The sequence below is a fragment of the Perognathus longimembris genome, chromosome 9 (assembly GCF_023159225.1).
Source record: "Perognathus longimembris pacificus isolate PPM17 chromosome 9, ASM2315922v1, whole genome shotgun sequence".
Taxonomy (NCBI): Eukaryota; Metazoa; Chordata; class Mammalia; order Rodentia; family Heteromyidae; genus Perognathus; species Perognathus longimembris.
Window position 1 is genome coordinate 45865478 of NC_063169.1, and position 23487 is coordinate 45888964.

The 23487-nt window shown below is 36.6% G+C and overlaps 1 protein-coding gene across 4 annotated transcripts in view; it reads left to right on the forward strand.

Annotated features, from left to right (window-relative positions):
* Nucleotides 1–23487, forward strand: part of Ncoa7 (nuclear receptor coactivator 7) — a 116647-nt gene that overhangs the window by 56545 nt on the left and 36615 nt on the right. For 3 of the 4 annotated variants that reach the window (XM_048354029.1, XM_048354031.1, XM_048354030.1), the window contains 4 exons: nt 4195–4415; nt 17976–18055; nt 20423–20530; nt 23049–23162. In XM_048354029.1, coding sequence (XP_048209986.1) covers nt 4195–4415; nt 17976–18055; nt 20423–20530; nt 23049–23162 — 523 coding nt within the window. The remainder of the gene's footprint in view (nt 1–4194; nt 4416–17975; nt 18056–20422; nt 20531–23048; nt 23163–23487) is intronic. The other variant, XM_048354032.1, reaches the window with a different exon arrangement.

Here is a 23487-nt window from a genome sequence, read left to right on the forward strand (position 1 = left end):
AGTGTCTGAAGGTCTGTGGCCCCACTTACCGGCGCTGGGTCCACTTTCCCCGCCTGGCCCTATTCGGGCTAGGGTCGGCAGGTGGGAGGAGGGTACCCCGGAGATTTTCTGGCTCCGTGTAGGTTATAGGCTCTTTTTTTTTTCCCTGTGTTTCTCTGTTGCTTCTGGCTGCTGGTTTTTCTGGGTTCTTGATGGGTTGTTGGGTGCTGGAGTTCCCAGCTCGCTATTCAGTTGGAGTGAGTTGGGGTACTTCCTTACTGTGGTGGCGCCATCTTCCCTCTCTCCACTTACTCATTTCTTGTCTGCCTGCAGTGTGCCAGGGAAAAAATGAGGTTTACCTGTACTGTGTAGTGCCAGCACTATTTTAATGTAAAAAAGTCAAGTAATTCCAAATAAGCAAGTTTTTTATTTAATACATTATTATGAAAAAAATATGAATAAGTTCAGAATCATAACCTCATTCTTGTGCCCTTGAGGAAGGTCTAGCATGTAGTTTCTCTTTGCTTCTGGCTCTTTCACACTACCTCCCTCCACAGTGATTGCACTTACGTTTTTTTTTTTTTTTTTTTTACTTTTCTGCAGTTTTTAAATGTTCCAATGTTAACATGCACCATTTTCATAGTGAAACATATAATAATAAAAGATAATATTGTAAAAAGTAGTCCAGCCAAAGAGATGATGATTGTTTGACAGTTTGACTAGACCAGTTGGAGCTGAAACCAAGCTAAATTTGAGAACTTAAATAAGATGTAGAGCTAGGACTAGCAGGGGTTGAGTTAAAAACACTTGGTTTATATAATTGTGACTTAGTTCAAAGGAAAGTAAATGTAGCCTAACAAAATGAAGTTTAAAAAAACTTAGACCCACAGCTATGAAATGTCAAATATATTTCAATATTCTTCAGTCACTTCTCTGTTTAACCTGATTTACCTTTTTTTTTCTTTTTAGTACACAATATAAATACATACATATTGGGTCATTTAAAGCTTAGATGGAGTCTGGGGAGAGCTCATTTTTCTGCAAGACCTTTTTTCCAGTTTAGCCACAAGTCTTCTTTGTGATGACAAATTGCTATAGGAACTTGAGAACCAAAAGAAGAGGCCTGGAAGGCAAAAGATCTAAAAAGAAATATTTACAAATCACTAACTATACTATTGTACTCATGAGCTTGGCACTTTTTCAAATATTAAAACCATATTTCTATGTATGGAAGGGAGGGTTTTACTCAAGGGTTGCCAGAAATCAGTGACTTCAATTTGCAAGATCGGAAAGCCCCAGTTCTGTTGGTAGCTTCCAGAAAAACAAATGCTCAGGAAGACCCTGGTCAAAACAAAAGATGTAGCTGATTGTAGAATTTCAGTTATCTTAAATTGTACTTGCATCTTCCATTGAACAAGTATTGCTATTTTCTGGCATGTTTTTCTTTAACATTCAGTGCTTTCTCTTCTTTACCTGAGCATATTTCTGTATTTATTTTAACCAATTCTATTTTCTTAGTATTATTATTTTGTGTGGGGTGTGTGTATGTATGACATTGTTGTATGGGCTAGTATTGGTGCTTGAACTGAAGGCCTCATGCTCTCCCTTAGCTTTTAGGCTCAAGGCTGATGATCTATCACTCAAGGTACAGCTCTACTTCTCATGTTTTTTTGAGGTAACACTATCTTTTGCTCTATGTTGACAAGGCAGAATAGGAGTAGATGGACATACTCATTTTGTTTCCACATGTGAATCTCAGGGTCTAATGAGATGCCTCCAAACAGTGCTTGCTGTTCAGCAAAACACATGCCCTCGATCTGACTGAATTGAATTGTCCTAAGGACAATGAAATGAGGACATTCAAGTGAACTTTAAGTGGAAAAAAATATCTCAGGTTGCTAGATATAGAACCAATTTTTTATATGCCATCTCTTCTAGAAAAATCATTTTGTGATTGACAGTGGTTCTTTTCAAGCAAATTTGTGCTCAGCTAATATAACAATAGGATCAGCCAGTCCATAGACAGCCTTCTGGGTCAAGAAATCTGCTCTGTGAAGAGTGTCTATGTCTCCCTATAATCTCCATAGTATCTAGGTTACTGCACATTAATTCAAGCCTCATATAGTCAGTTGATAGGCAGAAAAATTACCTTATTTGAAGCACTATCAGATCTCAATTTGCAAAGAACCACCTACGCTCTTGTGAGAAAAACAGTTTAAAATCTGGTGGTAGAAAACTGAAATGTGCTTTTTGAATGTGATTCCTTTTTATGAGTCTCTAATTTTGTTTGGTTTGTGATTCTTTGTAGGTTTTTTCTTTAAATAAGCTAACATAATAAGATAGCTGAGAGAGGAGACATCTATTGATCTGTGACTTTTTTTTTTCACCAACTGACTTGTCTCAGCCTCTGTATTTCTTTAGTAGCCAGTGAGAATCTAGGAGCCTGGCTTCTCATTGGTCATTGAGCAATAGCCTACTCATAATATTGGTTGGAATTTGACACCTTTATCCCCAGTGTGTCTTTAATGTTACCATGTCTTAGTTCTCAAGTCATTATATATTTATAGTTAAGGGATATTTTAGTATTTTGTTTGCTTTGTGTTATATGTTGCCATATATTACCTAATCTCAACAAGAGAATGGATAGCTAAGGAAGTACAGTTGTCACATTTAATGTACAAAAGAACATAGGCCCAGGGAGTTAGGTCCTTATCCTGAAATAAGAACAAAGCCACTGGGGTAGATCTTCCTTAACTGTTTAATTGACTTGTCCAACATCACAGAACAGCAGCATGAAATTGCATTCTATCTCTATACTAGTCTATACTTGTTTATCTGCCCATATATTTCTTTACCCATTGCCCAACATCAAGTTTTCCAGAGGCTCAAGAAGGCAAAGACATGCAGCAGTGGTAGGTACTCAGTAGACACTATGTTGAAAATGAATTATACAATTTGTAGGTGGGGATGGGAGAGAAAAACTGGGGAGAGAGTAAAGGAAGGGATGACATTGTCCAAAAAGAAATGTACTCATTACCTGACTTGTAAAATGGTTACCCCTCTGTACATTGTTTTTATAATGCCAATAAAATATTTAATAAAAAAGAAGGCAGGCTGGGAATGTGGCTTAGTGGTAGAGTGCTTGCCTAGCATGCATGAAGCTCTGGGTTTGATTCCTCAGCACCATATATATAGAAAAAGCCAGAAGTGGCACTGTGGCTCAAGTGATAGAGTGCTAGCCTTGAGCAAAAGAAGCTCAGGGACAGTGCCCAGACCCTGTGTTCAAGCCCTAGGACTGGAAAAGAAAAATAAAAGCAAAGATCATTGGAATGTATAAGAGGGTGGGAACTATACCTAGATGCTTTTTTTTATCTAGACATAAGGGTTCTGATCAAGAAACTATCTGAGCAGAATGTTGAATGGATAAGAAGGCAAGGCTTCTTCCTCACTGGTAAAGCACAAACTTTCTCAAGAAGGACTAATAAACACAGTGTGATACATCAGTTAATTACCAAGTAGTGAATCAGCTTGAAAAGATTTCGAACAATTGGCTGTCAGTAAATTATGATAAATTTGATCTCATACATCTTGGCCTCAGGTGTAAAGAATTGGAGTAAAAAAAATACATTTTCTAAGGTTTCAGAGGGCTGTATTGTTAGTAGTCATAATGACAAGTACATATTAACATTTCCTACATCAGGAAATGTAACCCTTCAGGCCTCTTACACTAGAACAGTAAAAAAGTTACTCAGACCTGAACCAGTTCACACTGTGCAAACCTTGATACTGAGCATGTGAGGAGGCATGTTTTTACATATGTTTTTCTGTAATTCAAAAGTACCACAAGTACTGTTTAAAAGTATATGAAACACCCCTAACATGCCTACAGTAACCCCTAACAGTGGGGTTACTGTATGTCCTAATATTAAAAAAAAATTCAATAGTTAATAGCCAATAGGAGAATCTCCTTTTGTAGAACATTTTCCCATATTCTTCTGAGATGTAGTATCATGAGCATAAGATTAAGGAAAGGCCAAAAGTCTCCATGTAAAATTTTTAAGTGCTTAGAAAAGAAAAAAGTGCCAGGAGAATACATAAGAATCTTGTAAGAGAAGTGTTTTCTATACTACATGATTAATTTTCAAAGCCTAACTGCATGAAGTTAATAGGATTCCTTCTAAACATATCTCTAATATTTTTCCCCTACACTTTTAGATTGAAAAAGAAAAAACAAGCCAAACAAAATGCAGAAACAACGTCAGCGGTAACCACAAGGACTCATGTTGGGAAAGAAGATACAAATTCAGTTATTTTGGAACAAGAAAAGTGTAACATTGCTGTGGAAGAGGGATACATTGCTGATGAGAAAAAGAAGAGAAAAAACAATCAGTTAAAGGAAATCAGACGCACAGAACTAAAGAGATATTACAGTATTGGTGAGTATTGGTGGCAGTATTGGAGACTTTCATTTTAAAAATCTCCTAATTTTCAGCTGGTTTGGTTGCATGTACTTTGGTTTTTCTGTTTTTGTTTTTGTTTTTTACCATCAGGGAGGCAACAAGGAGGAAACAAGGTTTAACATCTGTCAATTAAAAAAAACAACTACTTGGGCATTTCAATTAAAGGAATTAGAATAAGTCCACAGTGCTGCATTGCTTCTCAGAGTAGCATCTAATATTGTGTTGGTAGCAATGGCATCTGTCTAGCTTTACATGGATCACTTATCATGCCTACTGTTCAGTCACATATAGGCCTCTACTATATTCCAAAGAGAATGCAAAGAAGGGAAACTAGGAGTCAAAACTTGCTGTGGCGATAATATGGCTTATGTAGGCTCAAGATTCTTTTGCAAAGAGACACCTGAGAGAGATGGCTCTGAGAAATTACTGTGAACACAGCGTGTGAGCTGTGTGGTCTTGCAAAACAGTTAAGTTGTCCTGCTTGGTTGGCCCTAAACTTGGTCCTAAACTTTTCGCCAGTTGCCACTGAAGTTTCAGAGAAATACCTTGTTTCCATGTGTAGTGTAGTTTTATAACAATGCTCATCAAAGACAAAAATGAGTTGCCGTTGAGGTAGTAATAATTTCTTCATTGATGGTGTTGCTCCAAAAGAGACAGATGAGGAATATGAGGCCAAAAGCACATGGTGGACAGCAGTACCATTGCCTAACATGATTATATAACATATTACAGAGCTAAACTGGTACTTTTCATGTCAAATATGTTACTAAAACCTATAGCTGACAGACTATAGAAGAAAACTTCTCTGTGATTTATAACCTTCTTCTTAGAAAGTAAAGTATTGGTATTTTATTCCCCAAAGAGGAATAGAATTAAGGAAAATTGCATGTTATATCTTGATGAACCTATGATTCCTTGTTGTAGTAGATTGTCTTTTTAATGGGGGTATATTCAGTTATCTTTATATTACTGAGTCTAAAATTCCCTTCATCTTTGCTTGACTTCAAAAAAATCAGCTCAGTCAATTTTTCTTCAGGAAAGCTCTGTCTGTTCCTGGCCAAGTTAGATTTCCATCTTTTTTTGTGTGTTCATGGAGTAATCTCATTCTCAGTTTATTGGCCAGGGTCACTTAGCCCCAGTAATATCTATAGCATGACAGGTGTTCATTAAGTGGGCATGGGATGGAAGAAGTAGTACATCAATGAATAAACAGTCTGGTTTGTTTGTTGACATTTTATGAAAATTCAAGATGGATATAGTTAACAGTGTAGTCATTAGGTCAAATTTATCTTGAGATAGCAGTAAGTAAAGATATACCATGATGGCTTGTCAAGGATGATAATGATGGCTACTGGCTTCGAGTTTTGGACTTTTTCTTCTAGAGAATTCAGTGCTGGGGTCAAGCCACTGGGTGGATCACTAAATTCCAAGGCTTAGCCTTTTCTGTATTTGTCTATAACTGACTTCAATGGGTCTGACTTGCTGATTTCCCTGAGATTCATCCTAGGCTGTGGCTCTATACCACTAGGTGGAGCATTAGACCTCAAATCAAGGGTCAATCTCCATGTGCTGGTGTAAAGATGGGCATAGGGTCAGGGCACACTGTAGAGAGATTTTTGCTCATAGAAAAGCAGTATATGCTGATCAGTGTAATGTGTGAAGAAGAAAAAAAAAGAAACGAGTTGAGAACTGGCAAATTAGAAAACTCAGTGGAATTTCTGTTCAGAAGTGTTTTTTGTTTGTTTGTTTTTGTTGGTCTTGGGGCTTGAACTCTGGGCCTGGATGCTGTCCTGGAGCTCTTCAGCTCAAGGCTGGTGTTCTACTACTTGAGCCAAAACACCACTTCGGGGTTTCTGGTGATTAATTGGAGGTAAAAGTCTCAAGAACTTTCTTGCCTGGGCTGGCTTTGAACCATAATCTTCAGATCTCAACCTCCTGAGTAGTTAGGATTACAGATGTGAGCCACCAGTGCCTGGCTCAGAAGTGCTAAATGGGTTTATCTACAACCACCTTAATTTCAAGGCTAAGGCCTATGAATTGTTCCTTACAAACGTATGGTGAAAACAGTAAAAGAAGTGATCTGAGGGTCCAGAGAGTTAAAAAAAATTAATAACCAATAAATGGGAATGTAGATGAGATGGTTATTTAACAGTGTATTGGTAGTTTTCTTTCCTGGGTATAAAAATTACAAGGGAATTTTCTTAATTTTTTGCATATTAGTTATTGTATAATTCATGTTAAATGTTAATAAAACTGAATAAGATAATAGGGTAAAAGAAAATGCTTTGTAAAAAGAACATTGAACAAATATCAAGTTCTTATACAAATATACATGAAAGTAATTACTTTCACAGATAACCATTCCACATCTGTAACACTAACTTCTTAGTTAAAAGAAGCACATTTGGGGGCTGGGGATATGGCCTAGTGGCAAGAGAGCTTGCCTCCCATACATGAAGCCCTAGGTTCGATTCCCCAGCACCACATATACAGAAAACAGCTAGAAGGGGCGCTGTGGCTCAAGTGGCAGAGTGCTAGCCTTGAGCAAAAAGAAGCCAGGGACAGTGCTCAGGCCCTGAGTCCAAGGCCCAGGACTGGCAAAAAAAAAAAAAAAAAAAAAAAAAAGAAGCACATTTGACCAAAAATGTTTTTATTGTTGAACTACAGTTATCTGTGCCTCACATAAGCTTTGGGCAATAATTCATAGCTATCCCTTAACACATGAAGAATGTAGAAGTTAAGATACTGATAATGTTACAGAAAGACTGAGTAGTCAAGTTGCTCATTATAACAAAATGGTACTGACTCTATTAATGTTTTGTTTTGTTAATGAGAAGAGTAGGAAAAAGGAAGTGGAGTAAATTACATGCAGGCAGATGGCATCAGATAAATCGAGATCTAGCGCCTTGTCATAGCACCTGGTGCACAGTAAACATCATAAAAAGCTTCTAGAACAAGTGAACTCAGTGCTCCTTGTTTGCATTTGCATTTACTATGTATATAGCTCTTCTTTTTCATTTATTATTTGTGTGAACCCTTGAAGAACTGTTTGGTGATAAAGTGTCAATATATTTTACAAAATTAACTATTAAGTTTTATTTAACACTAGTACATTGCAATGTATGGAAATATATCAAAAGATGACTATTATAGTACCAGAATATAGCACATTGTCAGAAATTATATCACAAGATACTTTTATGTTACAGAAATGAAAATAATTTCATAATCACCTTTAATCTTAGAATAGTGCACACCTTACACCTAAGAAGAGAGAGGAATGGATATGTTGCAAATGTGGATAACATTTCAGTGTAGAGAAATTCTTCATTTGAAACAAAGCTATGAAGGTGTAAAATTGGAAAGAGGTGGGGAAAATTTAGAAATAAGGGAGGCAGGCCAAAATGGGATACAATATATTATATATTTCTTTTCCCTCCTTTCCCCTCCCCTCTCCTCCTTACTCCTTCCATTCCTTTCCATATACTGTGTCATCCAGGCTAGCCTCAATTTTATGATCCTCCTATTTTAACTTCCTGGTGCTGAGATTTATATATGTGTGCCACCACACCCAGATGAATTTAACATTTTAGTAACAGATTTATAGTTACCATAATAACAATTTTAAATTATAGTTTTTATTTCTGAATTCAAAAGAAACTTCAGAAGAAAAAAATTAAAAATGAAATTCTCTGCTTTGACCTTTCCATAGATTTTTGTTTTTCATAAAGACATGAAAGTAACCAGTGACTAAATTATTCCTGCTATTTGTACACAATTACTTTTCCTAATGGTTTTTTTAAGCCACATATGTGAAGCTTCATATCAGTGATTTGCCTATTTGTTTCACAAAGTGAGCTAAGAAAGTCACAGTTGTGTTATTTTGATTCATTATTTCCAAACACAAGTAGATCAAGCCATATATAAATAATGGCATTAAAAATAATGATTGTTAGCTGGGCATTGGTGCCTCATGCCTGTAATCCTAACTACTTAGGAAGGTCAGATAGGAGGATTGCAGTTCAAAGCCAGTCCAGGCTGGAAAGTCCACGAGACTCTTATCTCCAATTAACTACTCAGAAAAAGCTGGAAGTGGGGCTGTTGCTTAAGTGGTAGAGCCCTAGCCTTGAACACAAAGAGGCTCAAGGACAGCACCCAGTTTCTGAGTTTAAGCCACAAGACTGGCCAAAGAGATTGTTCTTGTACTTTAGCTCTCAAAGAATAAAAGAATGTGCAATTAAGATGAACTTTGATGTGAAAAGGGCATGTCAAGAACATAAGTTCACTGTGTATCTGGTAAAGCAAGTACTGGGCACATACAAGGCCCATGTGTTCAATCTCCAGCATCAGAAAATAGCCTATTCAAGCAAAATGGACTTAAAGAATTTAGCAGAAAACACATTGAAATTATTAGAGTAGAAATAGGTCTATGTTTCTTGAGACAGTATTTGTGACATCATACCACAAATAACTTGATGATGATCAGGACAAACCTGATATTTCCTCAGAATGTACAGGAATGTGGCTAAGGATAAGAAAGAAGTTGACAGATATGGAAGATGAGAACAATAGGTCTCTGAACGAATTGTATTCTTGGTGCAAAGACCTAAACAGTGAAACTAGAAGTGGTCAACAATGCTAGTGCAACATAGCAAGAATGCTTTCAAGTAGTTGTAATGAATACCTAGTATAGAAATAAAAATATTTTGCTGTCTCTAGGGCAAAAACAAGAGGAAAACTGTAGTTAGGTAACATTTAGCAAATGTTTATAGGTCATGGGTAAATAGTAAAGAGGTTAAAAAAAATCTTGATAAAAACTACCTACAAAGGGGCAAAGAAGAGAGGCACAACAGTGAGTTCCAGAGTACTTAATATCTTCAGAATTTCAAAGTAAATGTTGTTTTTCAAGCTCAAGGACAAGAACAAATTCTCAGAGATATGAAACCTCATGAAAAGTAGTATTTGTTTCATAGATATCCTGAAACATATTGACTGAGAGGGAAAGGTGTTCATATCTGTGGCTTGTCAAAATCCAGCCTTAGGGAAGAAAAGTTGGAAGAGACACACTGACAATATATAACCCTCTAGGATTTGACTATAAGCATAAGTGTACAGTGCATCCCGATCCATAAAAACCATGATCAAACACCTCCCACTTATGTAGTAATTAAGTAGTTTTATACTTCTCAGATTAACTAACAAATATTGAGAAATAGGAAGAGAAAGAAAACCAGCAATGAGAATCATGAGTAGGAGGAGCTCAGGTGGTTCACCTATTGTTCTCTCATGTTGGGTACTCTCTTGTTCCACAGTAATCATAAATACTTTATAATCTGAAAGACCCAATTTTCTGGTTTCTCTCTTCCAAGAAGTTGGCAAGTTGATAGTCCCACAGAATAAGGAAAAATTCTCATAACTTGCAAGCCTCTTAAGCTAGCACTTGCTAGGATTCAAGGACATTCTTGGAGTTCCAGTTGTTTGTTTTCTCTCCCATATTCTATTTTTACCATTACTACCGTTGACATTTCCATCTACCCTGTTTGCAAAAACTGCCCTACTTAAAGAAATCTAAAACATCAGCAATGTGGTAAATGCTTGTTGTATAGAAAAAAAAATCATTAGGGGAAAAGGGATTTAGAATCTGGAGTTATATTTCCATAGAAATTTTAATTGTTAGGGAGTATGAATGTCTAAAAGGAAGTAAATGTGAAAGCAAATACCTCCGAATAGACCAGTCTGTGACTATACCAGTTTGGGCTCAAGGAAAACTTCCCTGTTCCCTCACAGTCCTAGTATTGCCATTAACCCAGTATGTTATAACCTATTGTTACTATAGAAATCAGTCACTGAGTCAAGTAGCTATGTCTTAAAAACTCAATTTTACTTCTGATCATGAGCTTAGAGATTACTTCCATTATAAGCACAATGATATGTATAATATATCATTCTGCGGTTCATGCATCATTTTTTTTATCACAGTTGTATGTATTATGGGGAAAATATCACTGCAAGAGAAATGCCTACTTTTTTAGACAAGAGCTTATTCTCATTGATAATGAAACTTAAAAAATCAAATTAGAAATGAGCTGGATAATGCTTCAAGAATAAAATTTGTAATTATATCTCAAAGCAGTTTGAGCTGTTAGCGTAGACTACCACAGAGTAGCTTAAAAAGCAACACAAATTTCTCATAGTTTAGTAGCTGGAAAATCCCAGACCAAAGCCCTGGTGAATTCAGATCTTGGTGTGACCTACTTCCTGAGAGTCCTGTCTGGTCACTTACCTCATGTAGGGAGAGGTGAGAAGAAGTCTCCCATGAGGTTCTTTTGTGGGGGGGAGGGGTGGTATTGGGGTTTGAACTCAGGGCCTTGTGCTTGCTTTTCCTCTTGATCCCTGTTTCAGCCTTGGTGCTTTTTTTTTTTTTTTTTTTTTTTTAAATTAAGGTTATTTGTGAGGGCTCTATCTGGATGAATTTATTACCTCCCCAAGTTCCATCCTCTCATACCAAAGTGTTGAGAGAGAGAATTTCAACATGTGAATTTGGGAACCCATAGATATTCAAACCACAGCAAATACATTCATGGTGGAGTATAATGTGGTTAAAGCTCTTTAGTGTGCACTTTGGCTGTTTTTACCAAGAACTTGCTTTTTAAGTAGTCTTTGGCTCATCAACTTTTTCTCTTCTTCCCTCTCTTCCTCTCTCCCTCACCCTTCCTTCCTTCCTTCCTTCCTTCCTTCCTTCCTTCCTTCCTTCCTTCCTTCCTTCCTTCCTTCCTTCCTTCCTTCCTTCTTTCCTTTTTTGTTGTTCTCATACTGGAGCTTGAATTCAGGGCCTCCAACTCTGCTTAGCTTTTTGCTGATGCTCTACCGCTTGGGCCATATCCCCCCTTTCAGCTTTTTTCTGGTTAATTGGAGGTAGGAGTCTCGTGGACTTTTCTTCCCTGGCTGGTTTTGAACCAAGGTTCTCAGATCTCAGCCTTTGGAGTAAGATTATAGACTTGAGCTCGCAATTCTTTCTGTAGAAGTTCACAACAACTGTCACAAGCATATTAAAAGATTTAACTGCAATGGTTGCCATTACATTGTTTAAAATAACAGGAAAATGAAAATAATGCAAATGGCATCAAATAAATCACAAATGGTCTTAAAAGCAGTCCATGACATGGCAAGTTTTCACAAAATATTATTACACTGGAAAAGTAGAATGACAATAGCTGTATATTATGATTCCATGGTTATTTAAAAATAATTCATTTATATACAAATAAAAAAGGGATGCAGAACCATAGCTGGAAGAATGTTTACAATGTAAGTGTTGCCAAATATTGGATCTTTTCTTAATGGTGGTATAATGAGTCATTTGTTATTTTCATATTATTCATGCTTTTTTCATGACTGCTTTGTGACCCTGATTCCCAGTTCATATGTTGAAGTGTTCATCTCCAAGGTAGTGGTGGGAAATCTGGCCTTTGGGGAAGTTGATAGGCCCTCAAGCTGAAGCCCTTAAGGTTGAGGACACAGCCAGCATATACTACCAGGAATCTTATCAGACTAATTTTCTAGCACCTTGATCTTGCACCTTCTAGTCTCTACAACTGTGGGAAATAAATGTCTATTGTTTATAAGCTAACAGCTAATGATATATGATATATACACAATATATATATACACTATACACACACACTATATATATACATATGTATGTATATATACTAATATATATTATTGTTAATATATTATAATATATATTAGTATCTATGTATATACTATATTAAGCATATATATTAGTATAATATTAGTATATTTATATACATATATGTATATGTGTGTGTGTATATACATATATATATATATATATATGTAGCCCAAATGGATCAAGCCCAAGTAGCTCTATACAATTGTGGTTCATGTAGGGCTAGCTTTTTGTATTTCTTGTATTTTCTTCTAAAGTTTAAATATGTCCAATAAAGTCCTGATCCATTTATCAAGACAGAAGGAGATTTTGAAAAGAACTTCTGGTAGAGGCATAAAATTCCATTTTGTATATGTACCACATTTTCCTGATCCATTCTTCTACTGAGGGGCATCTGGGTTGGCTCCAGATTCTAGCTATGACAAATTGTGCTGCGATGAACATTGTTGTGCTGGTGGCTTTAGTGTGATTATGTTTGTGGTCTTTTGGATAGATACCCAAAAGTGGGGCTGCTGGGTCATAGGGGAGTTCTATGTTTAGCCTTCTGAGGAATCTCCATACTGCTTGCCAGAGTGGCTAAACCAGTTTACATTCCCACCAACAATGGAATAGGGTTCCCTTTTGGCCACATCCCCTCCAACAATTGTTATTGTTAGTTTTCTTGATATAGGATATTCTTACTGGGGTGAGATGGAATCTCAATAGAGGAATTTTATGCCTCTATCAGAAATAATGACATTGCCCCATTTGTAAGGAAATGGAAGGACCTGGAAAAAGTTATACTAAGTGAAGTGAGCCAGACCCAAAGAAACATGGACTCTATGGTCTCCCTTATAGGGAATAATTAGCACAGGTTTAGGCATGTCACAGCAGAGGATCACAGGAGCCCAATAGCTATACCCTTACGAACACATAAGATAATACTAAGTGAAATGAACTCCATGTTATGGAAACAATTGCTGTAACTACTTTCAACATGCCCTATGTAATTGTAGCCTCTATTATTGATGATCTTCTTGTATCCCCTTCCTGTGGTTGTACCTACACTTTCTCTGTATCTTATCTGAGTATATTGGAAAGCGGGTATACTGGTATTAGAACTAGGAAATTGGAAGGGAATACCAAAATCGAGAGACACAGGGTAAAGAAAGACAAACAACTACAAAAGCAGTACTTGCAAAACTGTTTGGTATAAATGAACTGAACAACTCATGGGAGGAGGGGAAGGGAAAACGGGAGAGGGCAGGAGGTGAATGAGGGATGAGGTAACAAACAGTACTGGAAATGTATCCAATGCCTAACGTATGAAACTGTAACCTCTCTGTAATTCAGTTTGATAATAAAAAATATATATAAAGAAAAGAACTTCTGGGAGGTTGGGAGGGGAGGAGAAGCAACACCGGGCACGAGGAAGAGAAGGAGCGTCTGTTGGATGAGTGTCCCCTGTGGGCATAGTTTGGTACTTCCTCATGACTCACCATGATCTATGACAGGAAGTACCAGCCTATTTTACAAAGTCAAAAACAGAGAAGCTGAGTAATTTGACAAAGTCTGCTGCTGGTCAGTATGGAGCAGGGATTCATGCCCAGCCCAGCCCACTTTGGCACTAATGCTTAAATGAAGCCTTGGGCATTATTCTCTATTCATCAAATCAACACCAAAAGGAAAATAAAGCAAACTTTAAGTAAAACTTTAGCATTTTCTCAGTGAACATTGTTGTTTCTTCATGCAGAAGGAAAAAGGTAACTATAAAATGAGCTTTACCTTAGCTATAATTTGAGTGATGATAGATTGAAATTTAACTACTTAAGGGTATTAACTATTATTTCTGCTGTTAGTACTAGACCTAGTCATATATGTAATGATGTTCAAAACACTTGCTGGTTTACAGTTAACATAAATCAGGTGCTGACAAAATAATAATTACTCTCAGAATAAACTAGCAGGGCCCTGGTTTAGGTTATTAATTCCAGGAGGAGCTGCTCCATATAAAATATTCCATAAGGCAAACAACTTTCTGCCCTTGAGGCACTTTCTTTGTAGAATTTAGTTCAGAATGACTCATTTTTGTCAAATACTAATTACATTAAATAATATCAAATAGCACTAACACAATAATATGTTGCTGGTGACATGCTTGAGAGAATAGAAGCAATGTGTACTACTTAGCATCTCCATTTGTGTCGGCTGATAAAATATAAGTTCATTCTTTCCTGACATGCCTTTGTTTTTCATTTTCTTTTTTGGTTTTCTAAAGTGGTTCTTCAGCTGCTAACTAACATTAAACATTTTAATTGTGTATGTGTATCTTACAATCTAGGCAATATTTTGAGGAAATTTGTATCACCCATAGAGAATGTTATTTCATTAAGTAAGTACCAATCCTGTATTTTCTTCAGAGACACTTATGGCTTTAGATTTTATTACACTTTTTTTAACTTTAAAAGAGTCTCACTGTTTTCCCAGGGTGACTCCTGATCTCAGCTGATCTTCCTGCCTCAGCCTCCAGAGTAGTTGGGACTACTGGCATATGCCATAGCACTCAACTTTATTATGAAGTCCTGAGTCCATCTGCATGAATTTGAGAATGATTGAAAAGTTTCTTCAAGTGTTCACCCAATTTCATTCAGTGATATTCTCTGTCTTCTTCTTCTTCTTTTTTTTTTTTTTTGGCCAGTCCTGGGGCTTGGACTCAGGGCCTGAGCACTGTCCCTGGCTTCTTTTTGCTCAAGGCTAGCACTCTGCCACTTGAGCCATAGCGCCACCTGTGGCCGTTTTCTGTATATGTGGTGCTGGGGAATTGAACCCAGGGCCTCATGTATAAGAGGCAAACACTCTTGCCACTAGGCCATATCCCCAGCCCTCTCTGTCTTCTTAAATCCTTACTTCTGTCATTATATATCACTTTCCTGAATTACCTTGCCTAATCTTCATAGTAGTAGTCTTTCAGTGTCCAGTAGGCTCCTCATTTTGTACATCGGTAGACTCCTATCTAAAGTCATTCACCCAGGTTTACATGATAATCAAAGGAAGGCCTGTAAGATTTCCTATGTGAGAGCAGTTTATGTCTCCTTTTATCTAAGCTTCCATTAGTTTACTTTTCTGAACAATTTTATGAGTTTTTAACTTCTTGTGGTAGTGTTAGGTAGACAGTTTATTGACTAATAATCAAAATGTCATTACTTTCCTTTTAGTACTTAAGACTTTATTTTTGTTATACTAGTTATTGAATCCAAGGCAAGTGCTAGACAATGCTCTACCACTTGAGCTATATCCCTAGTTTTTGTTTGTTGGTTTCCAGTCCTGGGCCTTAAACTCTGGATTTGGGAGCTATCCCTGAGCTTTTGTGTTCAAAGCTAGCAATCTACAACTTGAGCTACAGCTCCACATCTAGATTTTCTGGTTTTGTTGTACATCAAATTCTAACAGACTTTCCTGCTTGGGCTGGCTTTGAACTGCGATCGTTTTAGCCTCCTGAGTAGTTAGTATTACATGTGTGAGCTCTCTGTGTCTAGCTTTATTTTGCTTTTTTGAGAGGAAATTTCAGTAACTGTTGTTAAGATTAGGTCTCACTTACCCAACCTTTTAGGTTTTGCCCTCAAACCTCAGATAACCTCTCACAGCTTACTCTTAGAGGTCATACCCTTACCCAAGACTCAGGATCACCACTACAAAAGATTTCTTTTAGCCAGAAACCATGCTGCTTGTCTGTCATTTTCTTTTAGCCTAGTGCCTGGGGAGAGAGAAATCTTTTTCAATAAATTTGTGTGTATGTCATCTTCTCGGTATCAGGAGCCAAGAACTTTTGAGTTTTGGGTGCTCTTGGTTGGCTTCTGGGTGGGAAGGGAAGTTGTAGGACTTGTGGGCAGGGTCCCAAGGTCCATCTGACATGGTATCAATTACAGATACTTCGTTCTTATTCTCAATTCCATTTCCCACCTCAGCACTTATGCAAAACAAGATGGGTCAGTCTGTAGGGCTAGTATTTCATTGCTCTAGGAGCAATTTATTTTTTTCAAGTACTTCCTTACTGGACTGGGGAAAATACTGACTTGGAGGACTTCATTTCATAGGTGGGGCATGTGAGAGGCTCAGTTGCTTTGTTCAGAGTCATTTCTGAGCAATACTGTAGGCAGCTTTCCTCTCTGGCCTAGATTCTTCTACATCATTTGCTTTAAGCTTTGGTAGGCAATGGGAGGATCAGTAAGTGTAAAGGGATGTGAGGAGGCCAGAGGCTGGAAGTGACATGGTCCATGTCATTGGGAGACCGCATGTCTTTAGTGTCAGTAGTGGGCCCTCAACCCGAAACGCTGGATTTGAAGCTCCACTGGAAATGTAACCAAGCAGTCTTCTTGTGACTGCTCAGGGTCATAATTCTCTCCAGGGCCTTTTTTATGTACTATAGAAGCTATCTTGGTAAGACATAAAGGATTTCAGCCATGGAGTTACATGGAAGAAAGTGTTTGGGAATGTCAGTCTGGGGTATCCCATTTTCCATGTAAACAGTGAAAGCAAAGGAGCCCATTTACACTGATCCTTGAAAGGAAAAGTGCTGTTAGGATCTCATTACTTAGCTGTCAAGAACAAGGCTGCACAGTTTCTGTGTCTAAGATTTACAAAATGCTGCCATTGGAGTTTTTGAACATGGATTGTAGAATCTTATCTGGAGATTTAAAAATTACAATCATTAGGCCAATTCCTAAAGTAATTTAGATGTGGCTCCCTGTAGGTAGACATGCTCTTTACAAACTTTCAGGATTTCTTTGGTTGTGTAAAAGTATCTGATCTGAACAGATTAGAATGGACTCTTGCTGCAACTTCCTCATTGTTTAAGTAATGTAAAGGCAATACTTAAAAACCAGATAAATCCTTTGTGAAATTAACTGTTCATGTTTCTTATCTTTTAGTTTTCCTCTTTGTCTCTGTATCTCTTTGTCTCTGTCTGCCTCTCTGCCTGTCTCTGTCTGTCTGTCTGTCTCTCTCCCTCTGTCTGTGCTACTTGTCAGATCATGGTACATCTTCACTGGTCTGAGCTGAGCTCCCAGTTCCTTATTTATGAGCTTCCTTATATCCTCACCCCAGCACAGGCCCATTTCTCTCTCATTCCACAGTTTCAATGTATTGAAAATGACAGGCTTTTATTTTTGTGTCATTAAATAAGGATGGTTTTGTGTCCTTATTCATACTCATTAATTTTAGATAGACGGGAATAATATTGTTTTGCACATCTCATTGTTTTTCATGTTTTACATGGTCGCTGTGTCTTACCAGCTTGTTATGTCTAATTGTTGCTTGGAATACCAGAGCAAAGATACCATATTTTACTTACACTCCATCTTCCTCGTGGTGTAGAAGACATGGTAATGACATTGTTTAAGATAATGACATAAGTATAAAATGAATACCTTCCTCATGAGGTTGTATAACTGTGAGTTAAATTGCTCAAAGATACACAAACTGTGTAGATTGAATTTTCTTGAATGACTGAATCATTTTACATTCTTAGTAGCAGTTCACATTTCTACCAGCATTAGAATATCCATCTTTCTGAGTTTGCCAGATTACTAGGTGATTTTAATTTGTAATTTTCTGTTCATATAACATTTAAGCTACTATTTTAATAAGGACAAGGTATCACCTCATGGTTTATACTGTTGAATTACAGTTAACATTAATAATTTTATTCTGGTGGTCATTGTTGAAAAGTATGCTTTACTCATTGGTCTGTTTTCTATCATTAATCCATTTTTCTATTAATACTATTTTGATATTTGATAGTAGACTTAGTCTGTCTTCATATGCTGAAAATGAAATTGTACATTTACATAAAATTTATTCTTCAGATGACAATCAAAACAAAACACATGACAAAAAAGAGAAGAAGATGGTGGTTCAGAAGCCCCATGGTACCATGGAATACACTGTAAGTATAAACAAGATTGTGTGAATGTTGTAAATACCACATCATGTAAGCAGAATCCTTCTCTAGTCAACCAGATCAATCCACATATTACACATTACTGGTGATCAGTCGGGTGTGTCTATGTGCCAGGTCATCCTCCTATCCGTCCTCTAAAGTTATTGGTTAATGTAAGTTTTCCCAGAGAGCAGACAGAGAGGGAAAATAAATTACTTCAAACAGGTCTTCATTATTTTATGGGTACACAAGAATAATAGAGTTACAGGACAAGGTAAGTCAAGAAGAAGGTCTTTTTTCATTTATTCCCCCTGTTCATTCCTACCTTCTTAAAGCATATAGCAACTTTAGGTTAAGATGCCTTCATTTTAGGCTCGCCTAGAATCATAATTTGCTTTCCATAATTTCTATACTCACTATTATGATTGTTGTTATTGTCTTTCATCTGAATAGTTATATCCAGGAAGAGAGACTAGACTCCTTTCTTATCTTACCCCTGGCACCCTTCTGGGAATAGACTTCCAGATTGTTAAATCAATTTGAGTGCTGTGTATGTTTATCCTTTATAAGAACCACATATTGTGTGTTCTACACTCACCTTTCTCACTATAACAAAGGTTCCTAGAAGCAACAATATCTTATTTAGACTTGGCATAAAGTGACTACTGAGTGATAGATCACAGTTTTATTGTTTCATTATGAAATAGCACTGCTGAATATTTTCTTTGACTTCTAAGAAGAAATGAAGTGTTGTTGCCATTACCAAATTGCTTTCCTGATCACCACTTATGTTATACTTACTACTTACAGGCCATGCCAGGTCTTACACAAGGCAAGCACCAAGATCTGACACCTCTGCTGTTTCTTTTGGAATGATGAATCTTTTGCATCTCTTTAGATAGTCACATTGAAGAACCAGGACACAGATATTTCATGCTCAGTGTTCTGTGACTGTTTCCAGGTTATATTTCTGAGGATAACAGACCCAGTGACTTTAGGAAAATATTTCTGTGATCCTATCTCATGTGATAGAATTAAGTCACGAAGACTTTTAGTGGAGATGATTTTGCCCAGGGGCACATTTGGTTTATTTCAGCTTTCATTCACTAAATTGTTGGTGTAGTCCATAATTATAACCTTTGATTGATATGAGATAGTTCAATAGTTCATCTTGTTGCTGAATTTTGAGTACGAGGACAATGAGGTTATAATTTTATTCTGATATTTCTACCTTCTAACAGTCCTCATTCTCTTTCATCCCCCTCCTCAAATCTCTACACAGTCAAGGCCTGCATGCAGGAGCCAGTTCTGCATACAGGGTCAGCCAATAATTTCAACCGAGAGCCAGAGATGAGAACTCCTCATGATATTCTTCACAGTGACCTCCCTCCCACACTCCATCCTGTGAGACTCTAGATTATCCTGAAGATGGACATGACTTCAGGCAACTAAGCCTCTTTCTGGGATAAACCTTTTGTACTGTGAAATGCTTCTTATCTTCTTACCTACCTCTCTTCCTAATTTTCTTCAATTATAGAAGGAAATGGAAGTATACACACAGAATATATATATATATACATATATATAAGTAATTTGACCATAAGCAATATTTTGATGACAGAGAACATTCTTTTTTTTAAATGCTGGTACTGGGGCTTGACCTCAGAACCTCTCTCTCTTCCACTCTCTTGGCTTTTTCACTCAAAGCTAGTGTTCTACCACTTAGTAAGACCTCCAGTTACAGATTTTTTGCTGGTTAAATTAAGATGAGTCTCACAGTCTCACCTCGGCCCTTAGATCTCAGCCACCTGAGTAGCAAGGATTACAGACACAAGCCACCAGCACCTAGATACGGAGAGTAGTGTTTGATAGCAAATCTGAATTTGTTTCAGAATTTTCTTGTCTTCTCCAGTCTTTATTTGTTATTGACTTCAGTAACCTCTGTGTGTCTTGCACTTCTGAGTACAGTGAACACTAGAGAACAAGCCATTGGGCAGAGCTGATTGTATAGTCAAGTGAAAGAAAATGGGTAGAAAGATTGGAGAGAAAAATTGTACTTTCATTATCCTGTGGGTGCACAGGCTATTAGGTCTTTATGTTTTTCCTTTTCTCTTTAAAGTTTTTCCAAAGGAAAAATTAGAAATCTACTAGTGGACGGTAAAATTTAAAGATGAGGGAGCCCAGAAATGAATTGTTTTAAGACTTATTTTACATGGTTTTTTTAAGAACTGAGAACTTACTCCCTCTTTTGCATGGTACATGTAATGTGGATGGAACTATTCATTCATCCATGCTGTGAGTAGATTAATATTTCCAGCAAAAATGTTTTTTTTCTGTTTTATATTCTAAATCTTGTTTGTTTGATTATTCTAGGCCAGAAGCCAAGACACGCTAAACTCAATAGCACTGAAGTTTAACATCACTCCAAACAAATTAGTGGAATTGAATAAACTTTTCACACATACTATTGTTCCAGGCCAGGTAAATACTTTCTTGGTTAATATCACCTTAGAAATTTTTCATTTACCTTTTGTTGCCACATAGAATGCCTTACTATTAGCATCACAGTTTTATTATCAGTGAGAATGTTGTGTTGATTCCATCTTTTATTTTCCTTAGAGCCAAGAATTCTGAAAGCCTCTTAGTACTTGTGAACTGTTGAGAAATGAACACTTCACAAATGATTAACACAGTTTATTATCACTATTCTTAATTTAATTGAACATATTTCCTACAACAGTAAGAAAAGATCTGAATTAATGTCATACTTCTATCTATGACACAGATACTCTTACAATGTTCAATTTGGAATTGCAAGTTCCAGTTTAGCCCACCCCTCCTAGTTGGTGAGGTGACTTATAGTCATCACTGTATTTTAAACTAGGAAAAGAAAATGTCATTTTTGTCTCAATCAACAACTCACTACCCCAGTTTTATTCGAAGATTTTAGTATCAGATTTGTTAAACTGAAGGAAATGGACAAACAACACAATTAGTACTTTAATCCAGTAAACTTGTAGTAGCTTTTGTATAATAAGACATTTTAGAACTTTTACTCTAAAATTTTATCCAGCCCATAAATTTAAATGGCTCAGTCACTGAAATCACTTAGCTAAGGGCAAGTATCCATCTCATCCATATAATTGCATGGCTACTTGGACATATTTAGGTTCCATTGATGTTCTTGTCTTGTGCATTTCTTTTAAGGGTAACATGAACTCAGCAGTGCCACAAATTGGCCACTTTGTGCTTATCATATTTATGGTTTCATGAAAAGGAAAAATTAGTATATTTCAGTACTTGATAGAATAATCTTCAATAAAACCTTTCAGAAATTTATACATTGTTAACTCTATGAAGTAGATATTAATTTCTTTATGGCTAGGCTTATTTATAATTTGAGTTATGGCTGACTCAGCAGAGAATCTGAGAAAGTATTTAATTGAGGTAAAGATTACATTAGTGAAATACTTGTGGGGGGGTATTATTAGACTAAGACAATAAACAAAATAGTTGATTGGTACTAAGCCAATCAAGGTAAGTAGCTAACATATGAAAAGGACTATTTAATACGTTTACTATGTTGGTTATTGAAAAAACAAAACAAACAAATCCCCACTAGAAATGGAAGCTCACTTCTCTTTTGGATCTCAGTTTCCTAATAGAAGTTGGCCACATTTTCCCAGATATCTTTTCTAGCCTCTGTGCCAAACAGAACTAATAGAGCTATATACTGTTAATTGTTCCAGACCTGAATCTACTGTTTTTGTTATTGTTATTTCTGGCAAAGATGAGAAATTGAGAAGAGTGAATAGGTTGAAGGGCTTTAAAACTTTAAACCTGTAAATAACTTTCTGATTTCAAGGACTTTTAAATACTTCATCTTGGTGCCTAAATGGTATCTCTCATCTCAATGGATTTGATAAATCAAACTAGTTTAGTTTTCTCTGACCCAAGAAAATTTGAGATTCTTTCTAGATTGGTTTGATGATCTGCTTGGGTGGGGTTTAAATAACTAAAGTTAAATTAGAAATTTAACTGGAAGCTGGGGAGATACTAATAAAACAGAATTGGTTTGAGATCAATTGTTTCATGATTAACTGAATTTACTTTCATAACATTAAACATCATTTTAAGATTATATTTGCTTCATGCCAAAAATGTTCTAGTTTCATTAAAAGAACATTTTTAAGAGAATATCCTAATTGTATTTTGAGAACCAGTATATTTTTCAAAAGGAGATTTACTTTGTACAACTTGTACAAGTATTTTTACATAACTCAGAAACAAATGGAAGAGGAAGGATACTATATTTATTACTTTACTTCATCATACAAAGACCTTACTGATTTGAGACTCAAGGTCTGCTAGAGGTAGCAGATTTATTCCATTTTTACTTGACACAGGCATTACATTTAGAATCATGTCTGCATCTCTTTCCTTTTCTGTTGTAGGTTCATCATCTGTAGCGTAATCCACAGGTCAAAAAATCAGAAATCTGAAATGCTGTAAAATCTGACATAGTTTGATGCACTTGAAGCATTTTCATACTAGAGGGAGCTCAGTGGGTAAAGTCTGTGCAAATATTCCAAACTCCAAAATTATGAATCAGAAACATTTGTGGCCTCAAGGATTTCAGGCTAAGGATCCTCAACCATGTATTCATCCTTACTTCTGAAGGCTCTCTCTCTCTCTTGCCTGTCTTAATTCTTAATCATTAAAAGCTTCACTTTTACCCATTTGCTTCATATAGCTTGCCAAGAATACTCATTCTCTTTATTCTCCTCTTTTGTGATTTTCTGCGATATTTAGAGATATGTTCCACACCCTCTGCACTAGATTAGTCTAGAGGACCCCATGCTGTTTACGAATTCCATGAAAGCCAACTAGGTCTTCCTTATGCAGTAAGCACATTGGTGTGTCCTGGGTGACTGCTCTGAAAACAATTTAGGGGATTGTCTACTTGTGTGTTCACTCAGTCCCTCTTTCCCACTCCCAGGTTCTTTTTGTGCCAGATGCCAACTTTCCTTCCAGTACCTTAAGACTATCATCATCCAGTCCTGGTGCTACTGTCTCTCCTTCATCATCAGATGCAGAGTATGATAAGCTGCCTGTATGTATATTATACTTCATTCACTAAAGTTCATTTTCATTGTGAGATTTATTGCTAATTGAAGAATGCAATGTGTTCTTTTACAAGATTACACACCTGAAATTCTGCCCCCACGGGGCCAGTTATTAAGTTATCATTAGTTTAAAAAAAATGCATCCTCTCTAAAACATACCTGTTTACATATAAGTTCTCAAAGGTAAAAATGCATGCCTTATGCAAAAATATGAAACTAACTTCCATGCATGTGGATAGATTCTTTATACTCATTTTTCTTTTTAAAATTTTTATTGTCAAACTGATGTACAGCGAGGTTACAGTTTCATAC